The 22,019-nt window shown below is 60.5% G+C and overlaps 2 protein-coding genes across 4 annotated transcripts; both read left to right on the forward strand.

Moving 5' to 3' along the window:
- Positions 1-1,362: 1,362 nt before the first annotated feature.
- Positions 1,363-14,411, forward strand: SH3BP1 (SH3 domain binding protein 1). Of its 3 annotated transcripts, none has more exons than XM_047065226.1 (18): positions 1,363-1,752; positions 2,980-3,022; positions 3,270-3,374; positions 4,448-4,524; positions 4,804-4,915; positions 5,019-5,095; positions 5,597-5,741; positions 6,454-6,522; positions 6,687-6,777; positions 7,172-7,317; positions 8,024-8,135; positions 8,501-8,582; positions 8,669-8,749; positions 9,697-9,813; positions 10,509-10,606; positions 10,931-11,084; positions 12,112-12,206; positions 14,211-14,411. In XM_047065226.1, exons 1-18 carry the CDS (start codon positions 1,694-1,696, stop codon positions 14,357-14,359), a joined length of 1,812 nt encoding a protein of 603 aa, XP_046921182.1. In that variant the 5' UTR covers positions 1,363-1,693; the 3' UTR covers positions 14,360-14,411. The 3 variants fall into 3 exon arrangements, with proteins under 3 accessions (XP_046921182.1, XP_046921183.1, XP_046921181.1); XM_047065227.1 differs by having other exon boundaries at positions 14,222-14,343; XM_047065225.1 differs by having other exon boundaries at positions 1,364-1,752; positions 13,570-14,343.
- Positions 14,412-16,341: 1,930 nt separating this feature from the next.
- On the forward strand, positions 16,342-22,019 carry PDXP (pyridoxal phosphatase). The gene is made up of 2 exons (XM_047067050.1): positions 16,342-16,915; positions 20,713-22,019. The coding sequence occupies exons 1-2, from the start codon at positions 16,342-16,344 to the stop codon at positions 21,027-21,029; spliced, it is 891 nt and encodes a 296-aa protein (XP_046923006.1). The 3' UTR covers positions 21,030-22,019.

Consider the following 22,019-nt stretch of genomic DNA (forward strand, 5'->3'; position numbering starts at 1 on the left):
CGCAACAAAGCAAAGTGCAATGGGTGGGGCCGGACGCTACCTGATGCCCCTCCCTCTGCCCCCAGCCCTGGGGCCCCTGATGCCGGAGAGGGTGGGGGTTCAGAGTAAGGAGAACCTACTGTTGCCCAAAGTCTCTCATGTTGTATTCACTAATAGTTACGGAGCACTTTAAAAAAAAAAATTTTTTTTTTAACGTTTATTTATTTTGGAGACAGAGAGAGACAGAGCATGAACGGGGGAGGGTCAGAGAGAGAGGGAGACACAGAATCTGAAACAGGCTCCAGGCTCTGAGCTGTCAGCACAGAGCCCGACACGGGGCTTGAACTCACGGACCACGAGATCATGACTTGAGCCGAAGTCAGCCGCTTAACCGACTGAGCCACCCAGGCGCCTCTGGAGCACTTTGTTATGGAGCAACTTTGTTTTGGGTGGAGGGCCAAAGAAATCACTCCTACCTAGTCTGGGGGATCACAGCAGCACCCACATCACTGCCTTCGGAGAGGAAGGGCAAGGACTGAAGAAGTTTGCTGGAAGAAGGGACTTTACCGATGGAGGGAGCAGGGTGTCAGGGAGCTCCTCTGGAGGGTGGGGCACCCCCCTTAAAGGGGCAGCGGGAGTAGGCAGGGTTATCTTGTCCACTCCTCGGGATGGGCAGGGCCAGGACAGCTGGCCCATCAGGCCAATGAAGACGGCAAGTCCAGAGTTCCCGGGACTTGTCCAAGGGCACAAAGCAGCAAGGTGGCCCCAGGAAGCCAAAGTCCCCAGCCAGTCTCCAGTCGGGAAGCAGGCAGGGGTAACCTTTAGCTCAAGGTAGCCGGGGAATCCTTGGGAGAGGGAACCAGGGGGCAGCATCCTTGGGCCGGCCCAGATGGGCCAGTACAGGTTGGAGAGGCCTGTCCTTGGCCTCTGCCTCCTAAGCGTGGAACTCTCTTTCTCCTTTAAAAGGGGTGCGAAAGTGTGGCTCAGTTGGCTGAGCGCTGGACTCTTGATTTCGGCTCAGGTCGTGACCTCGGGGTTTGTGGCATCGAGCCCCTGCTTCAGGCTCTGCGCCATCAGCCATCTCTCCCTCTCTCTCTCTCTCCCTCTCTCTCTCTGTCTCTCTCTCCCTCGCTCTGCCCCTCCCCCTCTAGTGCTGTCTCTTTCTCTCTTTCTCTGACTCTCAAAATAAAGAAACTTAAAAAAAAAAAAGGGTGTGTGTGTGTGTGTGTGTGTGTGTGTGTGAAAGTTATTTAAACCCACGGCCGGCAGGCCTGCGTGGGGGGCAGGAACCCAGAGGCCACCGCGGGTGGCCGGAGCCGGCTTACCTGCTTCCCGCCACCGGGGTTGGGCGGGGCGGGGCCGGGGGCGGGGCCGCCACACAACCTGTGGACGACCAGGCGGCCGCCGGCCCGACAGTCGCGGGGACCGGCCGGGGGGCCTGCGGGGGAGGGGGGGCCCGGAAGCCGGGGACGGGCGAGAAAACAAACTTGGAGAGAGGAGTGACCTGGGGGCTGGGGGCGGAGTCGCGCGCGGAGGAGGAGGGAGCGAGCGGCCGCCGGAGCGCGGCTGGCCCAGGAAGCGGAGAGCGCCGCCCACCCATCCGGGGAGAGAGCGGCACCGCGGGCGCAGGCAGGCTGGGCCGGGGGCTGCCGGGCCCTCGCCCCCCCCCCCCGCCCCCCGACCGTGACCCCGCGGCCCCCAGCCCGCGCCCAAGATGATGAAGAGGCAGCTGCATCGCATGCGGCAGCTGGCCCAGACGGGCAGCTTGGGACGGTGAGTGTCAACCCGCGCCTTCCCGGCCCCAAGCTCACCCCCGGCCCCGGACCCTAGGGGATGAGGGGTGGGGGAGGCGGGGACGGCTGGACAGCCGCCCTCTGACTGGCCGGAGCCCCTCTCTTTCTCCCTCCCCTCTGGGATGCCACCCCCACCTCCCGGGGCTCTGGCCGGAGGGGCTAGGCCCTTTGGGGGAAAGGGGCACCCCCACCCCGATTGGAGCGGAGTGCAGGGAGGATCAAGGAACCTGGGTCTTCTTTGCCTCCATGCGCCTCTTGAGTGGATGATCCTCCCTGGCCTCACTTGTCCCCTCTGTACAATGGGGACAGCTGACCATCTCTGGTTGCCTGAGGGAGGGGGAGGGGCGATCAGGGCCCCAGACCCTGGGGGAGGGGAGGAGACTAGGTCCCGTCGTGGAGGGCTGAGGGGCCTCCCTTGTCCGGCTGTGTGCCTCTTCCCCCCACCAAGCCCAGAGGCCTCCAGCTTCTCTCTCTTGCTTCTGCTTTTCCCAGCCTCAGGTGGAAACATCCCTGGGTCTCTGTTCTCCCTCCCCCCGCCCCCCCCACCCCCCGCCACCCCCTGAGCCCTTGGGGTGGAAGCCAGAAGTTTGGGGAGCACCCAGGGTCAGTTTTCTCTCCTCTGCCCCCTGTGTTGCGAGTTTCCCCGTTCTCTGGGCCTCCGGGGAGGGGACTGGGTGTCCAGAGACCTGGCTCTAGTCTTCAGCTACCCAGATGCCTGTGTGAGCCTGGGCAGTCAGGCCCCCTGGCTCCGGGCCTCAGGGTCCCGTGTGTCCCCGGGCAGGGACCCAGGGCCTGCCGACCACCCCAGGCCAGAGTCCTGCGTGACTGACAGCCCAGGAGTGTGTGAGCTCACACACTTCCCGTTCTTGGGGCCACCCTGGCCTCCTTCTCCCCGGGGTCAGCACAAGACAGAGGCTGGGCCCGGGGGTGGCTTCTCAACTCCACTGCCTTGGGTTTCATCCGCCCTCTCGCAGGACACAGCCCTGGGTGGAGGAGGAAAAAGTCATGTATCCTATTCCCGCCCCCACGGAATGTGCTCCGACTGGGATGAGGCAGGCAGGCGGGCCACCCAGGGCGGCCTCCAACGAGGAGGGGCACTGGGAACGATCGGGGTCCAGGTGCCCTGTTGAGGGGGCAGGGGGAGGCAGGGGGTTTCCTAACCCGGGCCGCCTCAGCAGAAGCTCCTTCCTCCCCCCCCCCCCAACAGCACCCCGGAGACTGCCGAGTTCCTGGGGGAGGATCTGCACCAGGTACGTGCCCGGGCGGGTGGCAGGGCAGGCCCGCGCAAGCTGTCAGCAGAGGGCCCCGCGAGGACGAGGACGCCATTTGGGGGGTCGGGTTGAGTCATTCCCCAAGCTGTTGGCCATGGGGTCTCCAGGAGGAGGGAAGAGAAAGGTGGTTCCTGCTCTGGGAAAGAACAGGGCGGTGGGGGGGGGGGGGTGAGGGGGGAGGGGCAACAACCTGCCACGCCGCATAAACCCAGAGCCCCCCTCGCAGGTGGAGCAGCGGTTGGAGCCAGCCAAGCGGGCGGCCCACAATGTCCACAAACGGCTGCAGGCCTGTCTGCAGGGCCAGAGCGGGGCAGACATGGACAAGCGGGTGGTAAGTGGCGGGGGGTGGGGGGGGGGGCCGGGAAGGAGGGGCCTGGACCGAACACCTCTGTCCAATGGGAGAGGGAGGTCGGGGCTGGGGTCCCCCTGCTAGTCTGAGCCTCCGACACCAAGAGGGTCCGGACTGCTCTGTCCCAATGAGGCTCTGCCTCTTCCCCATCCCCTTTTGGACCCCGCCCCCATCTGCACCAACCCCCTGAGCCAAGGCCAGGCCTCGGACAGCACCTGAACTTCTCGATGCAGTCTGCACCCAGAGCAGAGCAGAGCGGGCCCTCTGCACTGAGGCAGTGTGGGAGGGCTTCCTGAAGGAAGTGGCAGTTGGGCACATATTAATACTCACTGGTATCAATCAACAGCATTTGTAGACTGATTACCGCTAGTCTGCGGCTAAGATAGGTTAATGCGTTGCCTCACTTAATTGCCGACGACACCCCCTAGGAGGAGGCTGCCTTGTTAGCACTTTGTACCGAGGAGGAAATGAAGTCAGAGAGGTAAAGTCTTAAGGTCACACAGCTAGTAAGTGGCAAAACTGAGATTTGATCCCTGGTCCTTCCGGCCCAAGCTGGTGCTCCTAGTAACTCTCAGTGGGAGGGTTTTGAGCTCTGCAGTGACTCAGTCCAGCCACATATGCCCTGGGGCAGGGGAAGGTCCCGGCTCCCGGGGTGTTCCCAGTGCCTTCATTCTCCTTCCAACTGTGTCACCTTGGGCAAGCTCCTTGCCTTCTGTTCTTGGTTTCCTAGCGTGTGAGGGTACTTGGTCATTCGTTCCTGCCCAGTTGATTGGTTTCTGGGAGGGGAAAAGGGCACCCCAGGTGGGGTGGGGTCAGGGGACGGGGCCACAGGGAGATGTCACTCCTCCGGGCCTCGTCATCAACCGGTCTCCACTCCTACCTAAGACTGTGGCCCTCCCGGCTTCCCTCTTCCCCTGTCCACACCCAGTGCCTCGGTGGAGCTCTGCGCTGCCCTCCCCCCCCCCCCCCCCCGAGAAGCCTGCCTTGTGCTTGGGTGGGGTGGAGGGAGGCTCACTGGGGGCCCCTGCTCACAGCCCGCCCTGCCCTTCCTGCAGAAGAAGCTCCCCCTCATGGCTCTGTCCACCACAATGGCCGAGAGCTTCAAGGAGCTGGACCCTGATTCCAGCATGGGGTGAGCAGGAACGGGGTGCCAAGCGGGGGATCTGGGCTGGGAGGGGTTCCAGGTGAGGGACGGGTGACCAGGATGGGGGTAGTTAGTGTCTTGAGCTGGGGGCGGGGGGCGGCGTCCAGGTCAGTGAGGGCGGCCAGGTCTGGGAAGGTGTTGGCTCAGCCAAGATGAAGGACAGATAGAAGGGGCAGGGGGTGACGGGGAGGGAGGAGGCCCCATCACGTGTTTCCGGACGGGAGTGAGGAGCTGTGGGGGCTGGGCCCACCGGTGTTGTATCCACAGGAAGGCCTTAGAGATGAGCTGTGCCATTCAGAACCAGCTGGCCCGCATTCTGGCCGAGTTTGAGATGACTCTGGAGAGGGATGTCCTGCAGCCGCTCAGCAGGCTGAGTGAGGTGACCTGCCCCCTGCCCCCTCCCCGCCCAGCTTGCCCAGCCTCGGCTCCCACCTCCCCAGCCTGCCGACCGACCCCCTCCCTCCCCGTGTACCTGCCCCCAGGAGGAGCTGCCGGCCATCCTCAAGCACAAGAAAAGCCTGCAGAAGCTGGTGTCTGACTGGAACACCCTGAAGAGCAGGTGGGAGCCATGGTCCCTGGGGTGGGGGGGTGGTCCATGCCTAGATCAGCCCATAACGGTGGCCACAGGACCCACACTAGAACAGCGGGGGCAGGGTCCACTGGGTACTGTGTGTACTTGGGGACTCATCCGGTCTTTAGGAACACATGTGAGGGTACATGTGAGAGTTCCTCTCTGAACATGGGTGTGCGCGTGCGCGTGCCAGCCGGGGGTGACTCCAGAGCCTGGGGTAGCTATCAGGGATCCCCCAAGATCCCTGGACTGCAGGACGCCCCCACCCTCCACTCTGGAGCTCGGTGGCCGCGATCACCAAGCCCACCGCCAGGGGGAGCCCCTGAGCACTCATGGCCCAGGCTGGGCGGAGGCCCAGGGCAAGCAGAGCTCTGGGATGTTCATCCATAAATCCCGAAACCTTGGGGGGTCAGGCATGTGGAAGGGACACTTGGCTCTGGACATGCAACGGGGACAGTGACCCCCCCCCCACCTTGGGATCGTTGCCAGGCTCACTCAGGCAGCCAAGAACTCGGGCGGCGGTCAGGGCCTGGGCGGTGGCCCCGGCAGTTACGGCCACACGGCCACCGCCACCAAAGTGGAGACGCTGAAGGAGGAGGAGGAGGAACTGAAGAGGAAGGTGGAACAGTGCAAGGTGAGGGAGCACTTGGAGTTCCCTGGACGTGAGGGGGTGGCGAGGGCGGGTACTGACCCCATTTCACAGGGGAGGGAACTGAAGCTCAGAGAGGCGATGTGACTCACCCAAGGCCACACAGCTAGGAAGCAACAGAGCCCAGGATTTGAATCCAGGCCGTCAGCCTCCAAGCTGTGTGCACTCGGCCACTATCTTGTGGCCTCTTGTGTCTACACCGTACCCGTCATTCCTGGGAGGCGGGGACTTGGGCTACTCACCACGGTCTCAGTGTGTTTGCTGAGTGAGCAGATGAATGAATGGTGACTAAGACAAGCCACCGTGCTTAGGGTGTGGGGCACAGAGATGAGGACTAGAAGCCGTAAAAGTCCCTTAAGAGCCGGGGTGGCTCAGTCGGTCAAGCGTCTGACTCTTGATTTCGACTCAGGTCATGCTCTCGCGGCTCGTGGGTCCAAGCCCCGCATCGGGCTCTGCCCTGACAGTGCAGAGCCTGCTTGGGATTCTCTCTCTCTGGGCCCCTCACCTGCTTGTGCTCTCTCTCTCTCTCTCTCTCTCTAAACACACAATATATATGTAAGAGTTCGAGGGGGGTCCCTGTGGGCCATCCCCAAGTGCAAACCTTGGCAGAGAGAGGAGAGTTGGCCGGGGCCTTCCACGTATAGCTTGGACGAGTACGAACTCCTCTAGGCCTCAGCTTCCCCTTTCTGTCCCCAAGGACGAGTACTTGGCCGACCTTTACCACTTCGCCACCAAGGAGGACACATATGCCAACCACTTCATCCACGTGAGTCCGAGAGTGGCCTCCGGCCAGTGGAACTCAGGGGTGGACACCAGGGGCCCCCTGAGACACCCTTCAAGATGTGGGAGGGAGGGGTGTGTTCTTAGGGACTCCGGGGGGGAGGCTCAGCTTCCCTCACCCACCCTGGGGCCACCCCCTTGTCCCCGCAGCTCATGGAGATCCAAGCTGATTACCATCGCAAGTCTCTGAGCTCACTGGACACGGCCCTGGCTGAGCTGAGGGAGAACCACAGCCAAGCAGGTGGGGACCCAGGCGGACCCAGGGGACACCCCCCCCCCCCGCCCCCAGCCCTGCTCAGGGCATGTTGAGATGCTTGCACTCCATCCTGGGAGGCAGTAGGGAGCCCCGGATGAGTTCTGAGCAGATGCGTTCCGATTCGATTTGTGACGGAGAAGTCACTCTGCCGTGCAGAGTGATGGAATGAAGGGGAACAGAACAGGAGTCAGGAGACCTTTAAGAGGCAGGAGGGAAGGGGTGATGGCCCGGGCTAGGGGCGACACAGTGGAGGTGGGTGGATTCGAGAGAGATTGGGCAAAGCAGTAGCCCTTGAGGATGTCTGGGGGTGGGTGGGGCGGGGGCTGGCTGTCCAGGGACGGGGGGGAGCCCGGGCCATTGATCTGTCTCGTCCCTGCAGACCCCTCCCCCTCGATGACGGCCGCCCCCTTCTTCAGGGTGTATGGGGTGTCACTGGGAACCCATTTGCAAGAGCTGGGCCGGGACATCGCCCTGCCCATCGAGGCCTGCGTCATGATGCTGCTTTCTGAGGGCATGAAGGAAGAGGTGGGGCCCGTGGGGGCAGGTCTGGAAGGGACACGGGGGCCGGAATCCTTAGAGCACAGGTGCCTGTGAGGCCACGGCCTCCTGCTGCCAAACTGACATCACGGCCCACTGAGTGATGTTCTTGGGCAGCCGCTATGCCATAAACCCTTTCCACGTCTTGCTCCGTTTAGTCATCCCCAAAACCCTGAGAAGGAGCCTTCACCAGCTCCATTTTACGAGGGAGAGACGGAGGCCAAGAGGAACACGGGCCCAGTGGCACACGAGAAGGTGTCAGTAAAGCCAGGGACCCCCATGCAGTCACTGCCTCCTCGCACTGTCCTCATCCGTCCCGTGCACCTTGCCGGCGCTGGTCTATAGGCTCCTGCCCCGAGGACAGACCCTTAGACGCGGAACCTACTCGCAGAGCGACCTGGGCTTCTAGATAGTGCTGCCGGGCCTCCTTCCTCCCTTCCGCGCCCACCCAGACTCCTGTGTCCCCACCGCTTTCCCCGCTGCCCCCAGACTTCCCACTTCGCGCCGAGTCCTAGACCTTGAGAGTTGAGGGTGGCCACGCATCCTGTGGTCCCCACTCTGCCCACCAGACCGGGTGGGGACACAGGCCCGGTGAGGGCCGAGCGCCCACCCTGAGCGAGCCAGGGCCTCCCGGCCAGGGCGTTCTCCCCTGCCGCCCCTCTGTGACCCCCGCCCGTTTCCTCTCGCACCCCAGGGCCTCTTCCGCCTGGCCGCTGGGGCCTCGGTGCTGAAACGTCTCAAGCAGACCATGGCCTCGGACCCGCGCGGCCTGCAGGAGTTCTGCTCCGACCCCCACGCCGTGGCAGGTGCCTGCCCCGAGGAGCCCCGGGAGGAGGGCCTTCCCCCCAGATCCCTTCCCCTCAACAGCCTGAAATGCTCCCGTGATAGTTTGGCTGAGGGCCTGATCATCTGCCGAGGAGACACCTCCGGAGACATAGGGGTCCTTAAAGTGGGGCCCGTGATGTGTACGTACATTTTTCTGGGACCAGGTCCACCAGCCTTCGGCATTTTCTTCAAAAGGCCCATGGCCCAAAGAAATGATCAGATATAGACACATTAGTGGGAACAAAGGCCTGGTTCCCAACAGATGGAGAGAGCTGGGCACTGGCGTGGAGGTAGGGGGCCTGGGGGACTGGGTCTAAGCCCCGCCCCCCCACTCCCACTGCTTCAGGTGCCCTCAAGTCCTATCTGCGGGAGCTGCCAGAGCCCTTGATGACCTTTGACCTCTATGACGATTGGATGAGGGCAGCCAGGTGAGTTTATGCTGGGGAGGGCGGGGCTGCAGAGGTGGGGCCCCAGGGCCCTGGCCTGGCTCACCGGGTCTCTCCCCGCCACCCAGTCTGAAGGAGCCAGGAGCCCGGCTGGAGGCCCTCCAGGAAGTGTGCAGCCGCCTCCCCCAGGACAACCTCAGCAACCTCAGGTGAGCCCAAGCCTGCCCCCTCGGCCGGAGCAGCATTTCTGAAACCACGGCTAAAATGGCCTAGTCCTATCTTCCATCCTGACGTTGCAGCTAAACACACACCTTGAACCTCTGAAGCCACACCACCTGGCTTCAGATTCCCACCTCTGCCACCTTGTGGTCCGAGGCAGGTGAACTGACCGCTCTGTGCCTCAGTGCCCTCATCTGGAAAGCACAGAGCATAGCAGTCCCTACCCCGCAGGGTGGCTGGGAGAGTCTCAGCTTAGCTCAATGCCTGACACATATGTGGTGCTCAGCAGGTCAGCCGACTTAACTATTAAAACATTTTAGGGGTGCCTGGGTGGTTCAGTCGGTGGGGCATCTGACTCTTGATCTCAGCTCAGGTCGTGATCGCAACGGTTCGGGGGATCGAGCCCCGCATCGGGCTCTGTGCTGATGGCTCAGAGCCTGGAGCCTGCTTTGGATTCTGTGGCCCCCGCCCCCGCCCCTCCCCCGCTCATGCTCTGTCTTGCTCTGTCTCTCAAAAATAAATAAATGTTGGGGCGCCTGGGTGGCTCAGTCGGCGGAGCGCCCGACTTCGGCTCGGGTCGTGATCTCGCGGTTCGTGAGTCCGAGCCCCGCGTCGGGCTCCGGGCTGATGGCTCGGAGCCCGGGGCCCCCTTCGGATTCTGTGTCTCCCCGTCTCTCTGGCCCTCCCTGCTCACGCTCTGTCTCTCTCTCTCTCTCTCTCAATAATAAATAAACGTTAAAAAAAAATTTTTTTTAATAATAAATAAATAAATAAATGTTAAAAGCAATCAAAAACAAATTTTAAGCCACCCGATGGGGTACCTTTGCCACTCTTTGGAAACCCCAGGCTGAGAAATTCTCAGGCCTCAAGGGCGTCAATGGGTGTTCATGGCCAAAGACGCCCTGTCCCTGGCCAAGCCCACCTTCTGCCTCCCCAGGTACCTGATGAAGTTCCTGGCACGGCTGGCCGAGGAGCAGGAGGTGAATAAAATGACGCCCAGCAACATTGCCATCGTCCTGGGGCCCAACCTGCTGTGGCCTCCCGAGAAAGAAGGGTGAGGGGCTGCGGCTCGGGGGAAGGCGGCAATCCCCACCCCACCCGTCCGCTGCTTATTTGTTCCCCCGGGCCTCAGTTTCCCCATCCTTGGAGTGGATCAAGCAGCTCCTCTTCTCCAGGCTGCCGAAGGGAGCGTGGACCCCAAGGGGCTTTGGAGATGGGCATTCTGGGTGATACTGGTAGCGGGCTGCCTGGAAGGCTGGGAGCCCAGCGATTTCGTTCCAGCCCCGCCCCTCGACCTTCCAGAAATGCCTTTAGGAAGCTCACTCTCCGGAGCTCCCACTGCTTCCTCTGTAAATTGGAGAGAAATCATTACCAACTTTGAGGGGTTTGGCGTGGGGAATTAGGCGAGAAAATGGAGAAATGTTTTATGCACCGTAAAGGGCGAGGGGTCATTATGATTCACCCGGCCACAGATAGCACAAAGATTTCATTCGTTTGCTGAGGACGATTACTTGGGCGAGGCAGCCTAGAGCCGAGAACTACGAGGAAGAGGGTCCCATCCCTGGCGAGCGATGCCTGTTGTGGGTGAAGGAAGGGGAACATTTGGCACGTGGGCGACACATTTGTCATCCCCCGGTGGTCCCTGAGCTTTCTGAGAACAGGCACTTGGCGTGATTGGGCCACACAGAGTTGGGGTCGCTAACAGGTTGCAGAATGGATGGCTCACCTCCGTTCCTTTTTTTGCCCCAGGGACCAGGCCCAGCTGGACGCAGCCTCAGTGTCCTCCATCCAGGTGGTGGGCGTGGTCGAGGCTCTGATACAGAACGCGGACACCCTCTTCCCGGGAGGTGAAGTTCCCGTCTTTGTGAACGTGTCCCCTTGTGCCCGCATCTGCCCAGCTGGGTGCCCTCCAGACTTAGCTTCCGTCCCTGGCGGCCTCATTATGAGGCCCGGAGCAAATTGCTTCTCTGCCGTGAGCCTCACTGTCTCCCCTGTACAATGGGGATGATCCTGCCTGCCTCGTGGGATTGTCGTGAGGCTCACGTGGGAGTAGGGAGGTGATATGTGGTCCAGATAACGTCGGGGGAAAAGGAAAGAGGCCCTGATGTTGGCCGAGGCGGGAAGGCTGGCGGAGGTTCTGGAAGCTAAGACCTGCTTCCTTCTGTCTGCAGACGTCAACTTCAACGTGTCAGGCCTGTTCTCAGCCCCTGTCCCCCAGGACAAGGTCAGCAACAGGCCAGCTCCTGAGGAGCTTCCAACGGTCGCTGTGTCCACACCCGCTCCAGCCCCAGCCCCTGCCCCGGCCTCAGCGGCTGCCAGGGAAAGGTGAGGACTGATGGAAATGAATGACCCCCATCTTTGCCCCAAGATGTCCAGCTTGAGGCACGATCTCCGGGCTTCCGACAGCATCTTGGGAAACGTCATTATTGTATTTTCCATCCCAAATACCAGGATTCCCCATTTGGAGTGGACGGGGTGGAGACCCAGAGGCTGTATTCCGCTCAGCCTCTAATGTGCCTCCTCGCTCGTCGTATGGCTGTTTACTGAGCACCCACTATGTTCCAGGCACTGTTTCAGGCCCTGGGGATTTAGGGAACTAGGGAGCTGGTCAGCTGGAATCTTGTAAACACCTTCCAGTGTTCTCTTTCGTCCTTCAGATCTCGAAGGGCTCCGTCGTACATGGTGTCTCCATACCAAACAGGCACTATTCTGTCATCACCCAGGCAGGGCGCACACCGTGACTTTTCTCGGAGGAACAAAACAGACAGACGCTGGCCTTAGAGCTTGCTTTCCTAGGGCCGGGGAGAGAGAGCCAACAAGTACATCCGTAAATGGGTACTGTCATGGCAGGCAGTGATACGTGCCCTTACAGGAGAAGAGAGCAGGTTAGGGGGAGGGAGTGGGGAGCTGCTCTAGCCTGGGGATCAGGAAAGCCTCCCTAAAGAGGAGCCAACTGAGCAGAGACCTGGAGGAAACCCAGAAGGAGCCATGGCCACCCCTTGTGCTTGTCCGTTCTCTGGCTTCTCGTGGCTGGAACATTCAGTGGAGATCACACGGAGGCCGAGAGCCGAGGCCCTGCTTTCTACCTGCCATCCTGGCCCATGGGGACCCACCGTCACAGGGTCACATGGAAGCCAGGGGTTCAGCGGACCCAAACTCTGGCCAATGCCAGGAGCGTCTTCTTGAGGGATGGGGGCCCAGCCTGGGGACAGATCCCAGGCCCAGTGACCAGGGGCAGGGGACAAGTCCTGGGAGGATCCAAAGTTAGCCTGGTGCCTTGGGAGTCTCCCCAAGATTCCAGACTTCTGGGAGAATGGCCAAGCTGGACCCTGGCCCTCTCCTTCTTTCACAGGATAGAGTCCGAGGCGCCCCCCAGACCAGCCTCTCCCAAGGTCAGTAGGAGCCCCTCGGAGGCAGCCACGCCAGGGGAGGACATGGCTCGAAAGAGTAAGTTGGCCAGGGGAGGGAAGGGGGGAAGAGGGTGGGCAAGGAGAGGAGCTGGGCGATCAGACCATCTCGTGTGTTCGGACAGCTGGGAGGCCAGGAATCCAGGTGGCTAAGAGCCTAGGTTTGCTGCCTGACGCTCTGGGTTCAGATTCCGGTGCTGTGACCTTGGGCAGGTGACTTCACTGTCTGCCCCCTCAGCTTCCTCCTCTGTGTAATGAAACAATAACCGCACCTACCTTGTAAGGCTGTTGGGCAAATTAAACGGTGCTCTCCTGGCTGGCAGCTGGTACCCAGTAAGTGCTCGATAAAGGTTAGCCCTCCTCCTGAGCGTAGCGGGGCTGTGGAGTCCGGCCCCTCAAGAAGTCCAGAGATCAGAGTGAAGAGGTGGGATAGAGGCTTCCAAGGGCTGGTGGGCTGGGCGTGGAAAGAAACTCGGGGCTCCTCTGAGCCCCTTTGGTGCACTCACCTGTTGACTTGGCCTAAAGCCCAGCAGGTGAGAAGGTGCAGGGTTCAGATGAGGGGTCACTGCCACTGATCAGGACACTTGGGAGGGCCCAGCCAGCCCAGGAGGCACTGGAGTTTTCTCCCTGGGGGTACAATGTAGAGCTACAGGACCCTCCGGACCAGCATGGGGTTGACAGGTCACACAGGGGCCTTCCTGCAGGAGGAGGCGTCCAGCCCCCATTCCTGGATGGGGGCAAGTGGGATAGGTGTTCACCGGGGCTCAGCACCTCAAGCCCCTGAAGGTCTTTGTGTCAGCCCTGGGAGGTCCAGGCTCTCGTCCCATCTTAACGATGAGGAAACTGAGGCCCCAGGGGGGCAAGCGATTTGCCCAAAGCCCACAGTGGGTGGAGGCAGGGCTAGGACCCGTGTCCAGGCCTCTTGGCTCCTCAGGGGCCTCACGCGATCGGAACGGTGTAGCAGGATCTCTGAAAACCAGGGTGGGTGGCTCTGGTGGCTGCTGAGAGGTGAGAGTGGCCCAAGAATCCAGAGGAACGGTGAGCGTTTCTTCATTCAGCGACTGTGTATCGATCCGTGGCCCGCGCTGTGCTAGCCAACCCCGCACGGGATGGCCTCGCTTAGTTTACGTTCCAGCCGGGGACTCAAGCCAAATAAAAACGGGCATGGTCATTTCAGAGGGCAGCAGGTCCTGTGAAGAAAATCCAACGGGAAAATGTGACAGTAACTGGAGCAGGGCAGGGGAAGGGACACGGAGAGAGGCCTAAGTGTCAGGGAGCCGGCCGTGGAAACCGTGTTCCCGGCAGGAGGAATGGCAGGTACAAAGGTCCCGCGGTAGCATGGAGCTTGGTGGACTGGCCACAGGCAATGTGGATGCCTAACTGCCCCTGTCCTTCCTCCACAGCTAAGCGCCCAGCGCCAGCCCGGCCCACCATGCCGCCCCCCCAGGTCTCCAGCCCGCGCTCCTCCCCTCCAGCCCCACCCCCGCCCCCTGGCTCTGGCAGCCCCGTGACCCCCCAGGCCCTGCCCCGCCGTCTGGTCGGCAGCAGCCTCCGGGCCCCCACGGTGCCACCCCCCTTGCCCCCCAACCCCCCGCAGCCCGCCCGACGCCAGAGCCGGCGTTCGCCAGCCTCCCCCAGCCCGGCCTCCCCGGGGCCGGCCTCCCCTAGCGCAGTGTCTCTGAGCATGCCTGTGCAGGTGGACCTAGGGGTGGCCACAGAGGAGGGACGGGCCCCTGAGGTTGTAGGCAGGGCCTCCACTCCCCCCGCCATCCCCCCTCAACCCCGGCCCAGGAGCCTTGCCTCAGAGACCGACTGAGCTGGCGGTTTCCCCTGCAACAGTCAGCATCTCCTCCCTCCCATCGGTCTACCCAGGACACAGCCCTCGCCCTTCCCAGGGCTGGGGGCCTCCAGCCTCTGCCTACAAGTGCCTCGGTGCCCGCTGGGTCGGCCCCCCTGGCAAGGAGGACTCAGGCTAGTCCTCCACTTCCAGACCTTTTCCTCCTGAACCCACACTGGGCTTGGGGGCCCCTCACCCGACTCCCAGCTCTCTGGCAGGGTCCCAGGGGAGCCGCCGGAAGGAAGGAGGGGCCTGCCTGCCCCTACAGGACTCTTATTTGTCTCTTGCCAACGTATTTTTTTGTAAGGCTGGTAAATAAATTATTTTGGACAAAACCGGAGCAGCTGCCCAAATGATGGTTGGTTTTTTCTGCCCTCCAAATAAAGAAGCCACTTTCATAAAGGGGAAGATCTTTCCCGTTCTTTGCCTCCTTTCTTTCTTGCTGTCTGGAATGGTAAGAGCCAGCATTTTTGGCTCTTACTCTGTGCTATACATTGTGCTTTTCCATGGACTCCTCTCCCTGGGAAGTGGATCCCGTCACCTTCCTACAGGTTGAGGAGACTGGGGCTCAGAAAATGACCTGCCAGGCACACAGCAAGTAGAGGCATGGACGTGGAAGGAGGACGCGGGTCTGATTCCAGAGCCTGGGCCCGTCCCTCACATCCGGAACAATTAACTGCCTAGTGTTCCACTTTCCTCATCCAGGAAACAGTACAGCAGTTTCCACCCCAGGACCGTCGTTCCGAGAATGAAACGGGACATTCCTATGAAGACCAAAGCATCACCCTTGCACACAGAAGCGCCCCATAAGCACTGGCTCCCGTGAATGCCAATCCCCCCAACCCCTGGTGTTCTCCGAGTAGGCAGGAAAGGCTCCCTCGAAGAGCAGGGATGGATCTGTCTGCAAACCGCTGAGGCTGCTGGGTGCTGCACCCTGAGCCAGACCCCGGCCTCAGCCCAATACCCAGGGAGCTCCTGGGAACAGACACGCAGGAGAGCTGACAATCAGAATCAAGTATAATGGCACCGGGAGCCCATGTGAAACCAGTCAGGGGCTGACCATCGAACCCAGACTCCTGTCTTTGTGTGTGGAGGGCACAGGTAGGCTTCGTGGAAGAGGTGATTCAAAGAGGAGTCTTTCAGGAGTTGACCAGGTGAAAAAGGGAAGAAGGAAGAACATTCCAGGCTAAGGAGACCACCTACTACAGGAGCAAAAGGCCAGCGGGCATTGGGGACCGTAAATTATCTGAGCCTCAGAGAGGGTTGATAGGGTGTGGCTTTTCCCAGGTTGCTCCTGGAGGTCAGGTCTTCAGAGCCTTCTCAGAGGTCAGACAACTTGGAATTTTGACACATGCCTCCCCGAGTAGGGACTTAGGCAGCTAAGTCACGCTGTCGCTGCTGCCTGAGCCACTGACTACTGTTGCTCTGGCTCCTTCCCTCCCCAGGGTGCTTAGTGACAGGCTGCCTCTCCCAGCCTGGTGACCCAGTGCCTCTCCACCCTGGCCTCGCAGTACAACCCCTAAGTCATTAAAAAACAGCAAATAAATAAATAAAGTCCCGGGCCCCACCCAATTAAGTCAGGATCTCTGGGGTGCTGCGTCGCTTTGGTATTTTTAAACAGCATTTGTCAAAGTCACCGAACTGTACATGTAAGATCTGCACATCTTACTTGTATGCAAATTAAACCTCAAAATACATGTTCCCCGGGGGACTCTACCAGCCAGCGTCGAGAACGACTGGTCTAGGCCAAGGGCCCCAGCGCTCGAGAAGACACTATGCGCCTCTCTCCTAATCATACCCACACGCTTCTCAGGACTTGGCTCAGAACCGGAGCGTCCAAGGTTCAGAGGGCAAGGGGTTCTGACCCAAAGGCAACATCTCCCTTGGCATCTGTTTTCCTCCTAGCAACTAAGCTTCTGATTGGCTGGGGAACGTAAGCGCGGCTCTCCGCTCCAGATTTTCTATTCGTAACTCTTTACTGGCCAAGAAGAACGTCAGTTTATCCTTTAAAAGGCTAGTCGGGGTTGAAACTCGGCGGCAACTGGCCTAGCAGAGCTAGGGGGAGGGGCGAAGGGCTAGGCTCGGTCTTTATTGGCCCCCGCCCCTCGGCCGCGGCCGCGATTCACCGTGCTCTCCAGGCTCTGTTAGCTCGGGGCCTCGGTCCTCTCCGAGGTTCTTGCCCCCATTGGCCCGCGGGCCAGGCCGTGACTCCGCCCCCTGGCCCTTCCCGCGCGTCGATTGGCAGCTGCGGGGAAGGGGGCGGGCTGCGGGCGAGCGCGCCGTGCGCGCAGAGGGAGAGCCGCGCGGCGTGCGGGCGTGCGAGCGGCCGGCCGGCTGCATGGCGCGCTGCGAGCGGCTGCGCGGCGCGGCCCTGCGCGACGTGCTGGGCCGGACGCAGGGGGTCCTGTTCGACTGCGACGGGGTGCTGTGGAACGGCGAGCGCGCCGTGCCGGGCGCCCCGGAGCTGCTGGAGCGGCTCGCGCGGGCGGGCAAGGCGGCGCTGTTCGTGAGCAACAACAGCCGGCGCGCGCGGCCCGAGCTGGCTCTCCGCTTCGCGCGCCTCGGCTTCGGGGGCCTGCGCGCCGAGCAGCTCTTCAGCTCCGCGCTGTGCGCCGCGCGTTTGCTGCGCCAGCGCCTGCTCGGGCCGCCGGAAGTGCCGGGCGCCGTGTTCGTGCTGGGCGGCGAGGGGCTGCGCGCCGAGCTGCGCGCCGCGGGGCTGCGCCTGGCGGGGGACCCCGGCGAGGACTCGGGCGCGGCCCCGCGCGTGCGCGCCGTGCTCGTGGGCTACGACGAGCACTTCTCCTTCGCCAAGCTGAGCGAGGCGTGCGCGCACCTGCGCGACCCCGACTGCCTGCTCGTGGCCACCGACCGCGACCCGTGGCACCCGCTCAGCGATGGCAGCCGGACCCCCGGTGAGCGCGGGGCTGGCGGGGAAGCAGGTGGGGTGGCAACCTGCGTTTCACCTCCCCTCCGCGCCGAGGGGAGAGGGGCGAGGAAGGGGTGTCTCCAGGTGACAGGTGGGGAACCGGAGAGATGCGAGGGCGGTTCCCACCCTGCAGGAGCCCAGGGGAGCGTTTTCATGGCCACGTCTGGTAATTCTTGAAACTGCCACCACTCGAGGGTCAGTAGTAGGGTCTCCGTTTAACAGATGAGGAGACTGAGGCCCCTTGCGGTTCAGGGGGGTTGCAGGCGGAATCCAGGTCCTCGACCCCCCCAGCCCTAGCCTTACCGAACCAGCCTCAGGGATTCCTGTCGTTTTGTCCTACCCGCCATCGGGGTGAGGTCGGAGAGTTGGGAACAAAGCCTGGAAGGATTGTCCCCCCGTCGAGCGGTTGGAACACCATTGGCAGCGGCAGATGGTAGGTGGGTGTGCGGGGAGCCTTCGAGGTGGATGGAGTTTGACCCAGGGCTCTGTAATCTTAAATTACATAACGTCGGAGCATCTCTGTCCTGGGTGTAGAATGGGAACGCTAACCATGCCAGTTTCCTCAGAGGGAGAGTGATCAGGGTGAGTGCCTGGCACATAGTAGGTGCTCAGATGGTGTGGGTTATATCCAGAGCCCTCTCCTGTTAGTACAGAGCTTCATGAAGTACCTTGCTGTTTGTTATTAGTTTCTAAATTACTCTGGAGCTGGGAGTTACTGTCCCATTTCTCAGATAAAGAAACTGAGGCTAAGAGAGGGGAAGTGAGCTGCCCAAGAACAGGAAGACCTGAACTTGGCTCTTGTGGCCACCCCAGCCCCCACCCCAGCCCCATCCAAGGCTCTGTTTGCTGCTGTCATCTGGATGTTCAGGCCTGCAGAGGAGGCGGGAGCAGGTGGAGGCTCCTACATCTTGGAGGGTTTGAATCAGTCAGGAGCAGACGGTGGCAGAAGCTGACAGTGGTGAGTGTGTGTGGACAAGTCACTACCCAAGTCAGGAGGCTGAAGGTAGGGACAGATCTCCATCATTCCCTCCTCGCTGGTCACCTGGGCCATGCTATGAAAAGTGAGTTTCTCCCTGGAGGCTCACGGGTCAGGTTAAGACTGGGTTAAGGGGCCCTCTAGGACTCAGGAAGGGTGGTGTGGACGAGCCCGAGAGAGGGGCCAGGCCCTGCCTATGCCTGCCTGCCCCTTTCATCTCTGGCCCCACCTGATTGGGTCACTGGCCCTGTTGATTGTTCCCACAACCTAGAGGGGGAAGCAGAGGCTCAGCCGTGTTTGTGCACAACTGAAAGGCGGCTTTGAAACGGTGGTATAGAAATATACTAATAAAGGCCCCGTCGTGCGTAAAATCTGAACTAACGCAGCGGGGGTCTCTCACCCCCGTTTCCCCCTCCTTTCCCCTTCCCTGGTGGGTCTCCTAAATGTGTGTTTGCCTTCTTGCTCACATGGCGGTCACTTGAACTGGCAAATAGAAATGCCTGCTGTCTGAGGACTATGTCACCACTAAAACACGTGACAGCCTTGGATGACAGGATGTTAAATGAAGTGGGATGATGGTAGTCTGAGGACAGAGCCCTCTTCACAGTTGCCCCTGCCAGGATGCCCGCTCCCCTACGGTAGGGATCCCTGTTGCATTCACTGCTCTATGCCCAGTGCCTAGCATAGAGCCTGGTAAATATTGGCTGAGTGGATAAAGTGGGCTGTGGGGGATTAAGGGCGGTCAGTTCTGTCCTGGTGGGAAAGGAGATCGCCGACCCGGCCGAGACCAATCTTGAGCCGAGCAAAACACTTTGGGGGTGACTCAGTTGAACCCTTCCCATCCTGGAAGGAATTTCTAACCAAGGAGGCAAATGGCTTTTCTTCCCTACCCAGTTATCAAGAAAGCAAGCAAATTCTAGGTCGGATGTCAAGGCGAACCTCCCAGGAGTGTTGCTCCGGGTCAGCTCCGCCCTGGTCCTGTGACACTGGGGAAGTTCCTCCTCCTCCCCCTCCTCCTCTGGGGATTTGCTGGGCTGAGGATTTCTTGTCTTTTTTTTTTTTTTTTTTTTTTGAGAGAGACAGAGACAGATCGTGAACAGGGGTGGGGAGGGGCGGGGCAAAGAGAGAGAGAGAGGGAGACAGAATGGGAAGCAGGCTCCAGGCTCTGAGCTGTCAGCACAGAGCCCGACACGGAGCTCGAACTCACGGACCGTGAGATCATGACCCGAGCTGAAGTCGCATGCTTAACCGACAGAGCCACCCAGGCGCCCTGAGGATTTCTTGCTTTCGAGCCTGCTTTATCGTTCTGTAACTTCGGCTTGACTGCTCAGAATGTCATCCTTTGTGAAAGGAGAGAGGCCCAGGGCATTTGGGGTCAACCCAGTGGTGTACTGACAATTGTTTCATAACTGGGGGGGTGGGGGGGGGCTTAACTGATACCATTTCCCAATTTCTGCGGGACAAGTACTCCCACCATGGCCAATTTCAAGCTACCAGCATAAAGTCACTGAACTGTGGAGTTGGGAAGGTTTGTGCACACACCGTTATACAGTATTTTCATCATTACGGATGTAAGCAATCTCGAGAGCATAGATGATGCTAAGATAATTAGGAAGAAATGAGTTTTGAGAACTTAGTGCCTTTGCTTTCAACAGTTAATTTGACTGTACGTTTAGACGGTAAGTTGACTTTTCATCGTGGCTTTCACAAGCAGTCCACCAAATTCCTGAAAGTGAAGCATTCAGCACTCCCAAGCCGGGACGAGCCGGCCCAGCGCATGACTGGGTCAGACCCACCCGAACACATATCCTTTGCTGCTCGCGAAGCTGTGCGGCCCCGGATAAGTTACTCAGGGTCACAGAGCGTCAGCTTTCTCATCCGTGAAATGGGCTTCCGTGAGCACCCAGCACAGCCCACTTGAGAATGTGCTCCGTAAATAGTGATTATCATCATCGTTGGTTCAGGGACATTAATGCGAAGGCAGAACCGTCTGGCACAAAGATGTGCCTGTGGGACGGGCACAGTGGACTCATTGTGTGGGGCTGGGGGTCAGGACTGCCCTTTTCCAAACAGTCCTCCTATTGTTAAATTCTTGGGCATGTCCACAGTTTTGCTTATTATAGTTACTGGGGCCGCGGACATCTTCAGGCATGTAGCTTTTTGTCTCCAGTTTGAATTTCTCTGCCTGTGATTGCTTTCCCGGCCGAGGCCGACTGGGGCCGAGGTGCGAACGTTTCTGTGCCCTGCTGCGTTCCAAAAGGGCTGTGCCAGTTCCTGATGCCAGGAGCCCACATTCCTGTGGCGGTAACCACACTGCTGTCCGTTAAGTACTTTCCGCTTTCCAAACCGCTTGCCCCTGCGAAGCCCACAGCACCTCTAGAAGGTGGGCAATTATCACTTGGATCCTCCTTTTCCGGTGAGTCCAAGGAAACTCAGAGAGGGTCACGTGGCTTGCCCAAAGGCACACAGCTGCCAGGGTCCGACAGTGAACCCCAGACGGGACTGGGTGAGCCAGGCCCGGTTACACGCAGTGGCTCGTTCAGCCCCTACCGGGCCATGTTAGCGATGGGAAAACGGAGGCACAGCGAGGTTAGGTGGCCTTCCCGAGGAGGGTGGAGCTGATGGAGCCTGAACCCAGGCATCTGGTCGCAGTCTGTACTCTTAACCACGAAGACTGGGAAGATTTTGACCCATTGCAGTGCCTCATTTAACCCCCGTGCCACGCCGCCTCCCTGGAATTCTGTTTCCGAGCCTGCATGCCTCCCCTGCGACCGCTCCACACTGACCACGTCTCCATCTCCCTGCAGGCACTGGGAGCCTGGCTGCTGCAGTGGAGACAGCCTCGGGCCGCCAGGCCCTGGTGGTGGGCAAGCCCAGCCCTTACATGTTCGAGTGTATCACGGAGCACTTCAGCGTGGACCCCACCCGCACGCTCATGGTGGGTGACCGCCTGGAGACCGACATCCTCTTCGGCCACCGCTGTGGCATGACCACCGTGCTCACGCTCACAGGCGTCTCCCGCCTGGAGGAGGCCCGGGCCTACCTGGCGTCTGGCCAGCACGACCTCGTGCCCCATTACTATGTGGAGAGCATCGCGGACTTGATGGAGGGGTTGGAGGACTGAGCCCACCTGACCAGCAACCGCAACCCTCCACCCCGATCCCGTAGATGGAGGCGATGGGCCAAGAGCTGCCGGCCCCCGGGCCCCGTTTTCTGCAGCCTGGGGGGGTTGGGACCCAGGGAAGGTGTTAGGGCCCTCGCGTCCCCTCCCAGTGGTGGCTGGGCACTCTTTGCCGTTCCGGAGGCTGTCCCCCTGCCCCTACCAGTTCGCCCTGGCCTGACCCAGCCAGGTGGCCTTATTTCCTGCCTCGTGAACTCCCCTCTTTGAAATCTGGGCCTTGTGCCCACTGAAGATTTCCCCTAACCCTGAGCACTTAATCCCCAACTCCTTCCCTAGGGCCTCTAGAGCCCTTCCTCCCTCCAGTCCTGGCCTTGGGTTCCTGCTGACCAATCAGAGGTCTAGGGAGCCACCGGCCATTATCGTCCTGATCCCTGAGTGGACCAATCAGAAGGCAAAGTGACGATGACCCTTTCAGGTCCTCACTCCTGGGTAGACCGATCAGAACACCAGGTAATAGTGACTCACTGGTCTCTTCGATCCTAAAGAGAACAACCCAGAAGTCTGAGAGAGCGTGGCCTCTGGACAATCTGGATCTGACTGGACTAGCTAGGGGTCCAGATTTCTGTCCATACGTGTCAAGTGCTGAAGACACCCACCCCTCCACAAACGTTGTGATCCGGGGAGGGCCCACCCAATGGCTCTGGGGGCTTCTGTGGCCGAGAGCCCCACGTTTCCCTGATCATGGTACTGGTATCAGTCCAGCGTTGATGGTGGCCGCGGGGGGGGGGGGGGGCTTTTGTGTCCCCGTGTTGTCAGTGTTTGCTGTGCCACTTTTCCCCCGTGCCCGCCCCCGGCTATTTATTTATTTATTTATTTATTATTTATTTATTTATTTTCGTGTGCCGGTGATGGTGGGGGTGGGGGCTGGGCCTTCCCGCCACTTCCGCCTCTGTCGTAACCAGCCGTCCCGTACTTAATAAAGTGCGAGCGGGA

Source organism: Lynx rufus, unplaced genomic scaffold (assembly GCF_022079265.1).
Source record: "Lynx rufus isolate CCGP_SWC_20201006 ecotype Redwood Valley unplaced genomic scaffold, mLynRuf1.p SCAF_7, whole genome shotgun sequence".
NCBI classification, from domain to species: Eukaryota; Metazoa; Chordata; class Mammalia; order Carnivora; family Felidae; genus Lynx; species Lynx rufus.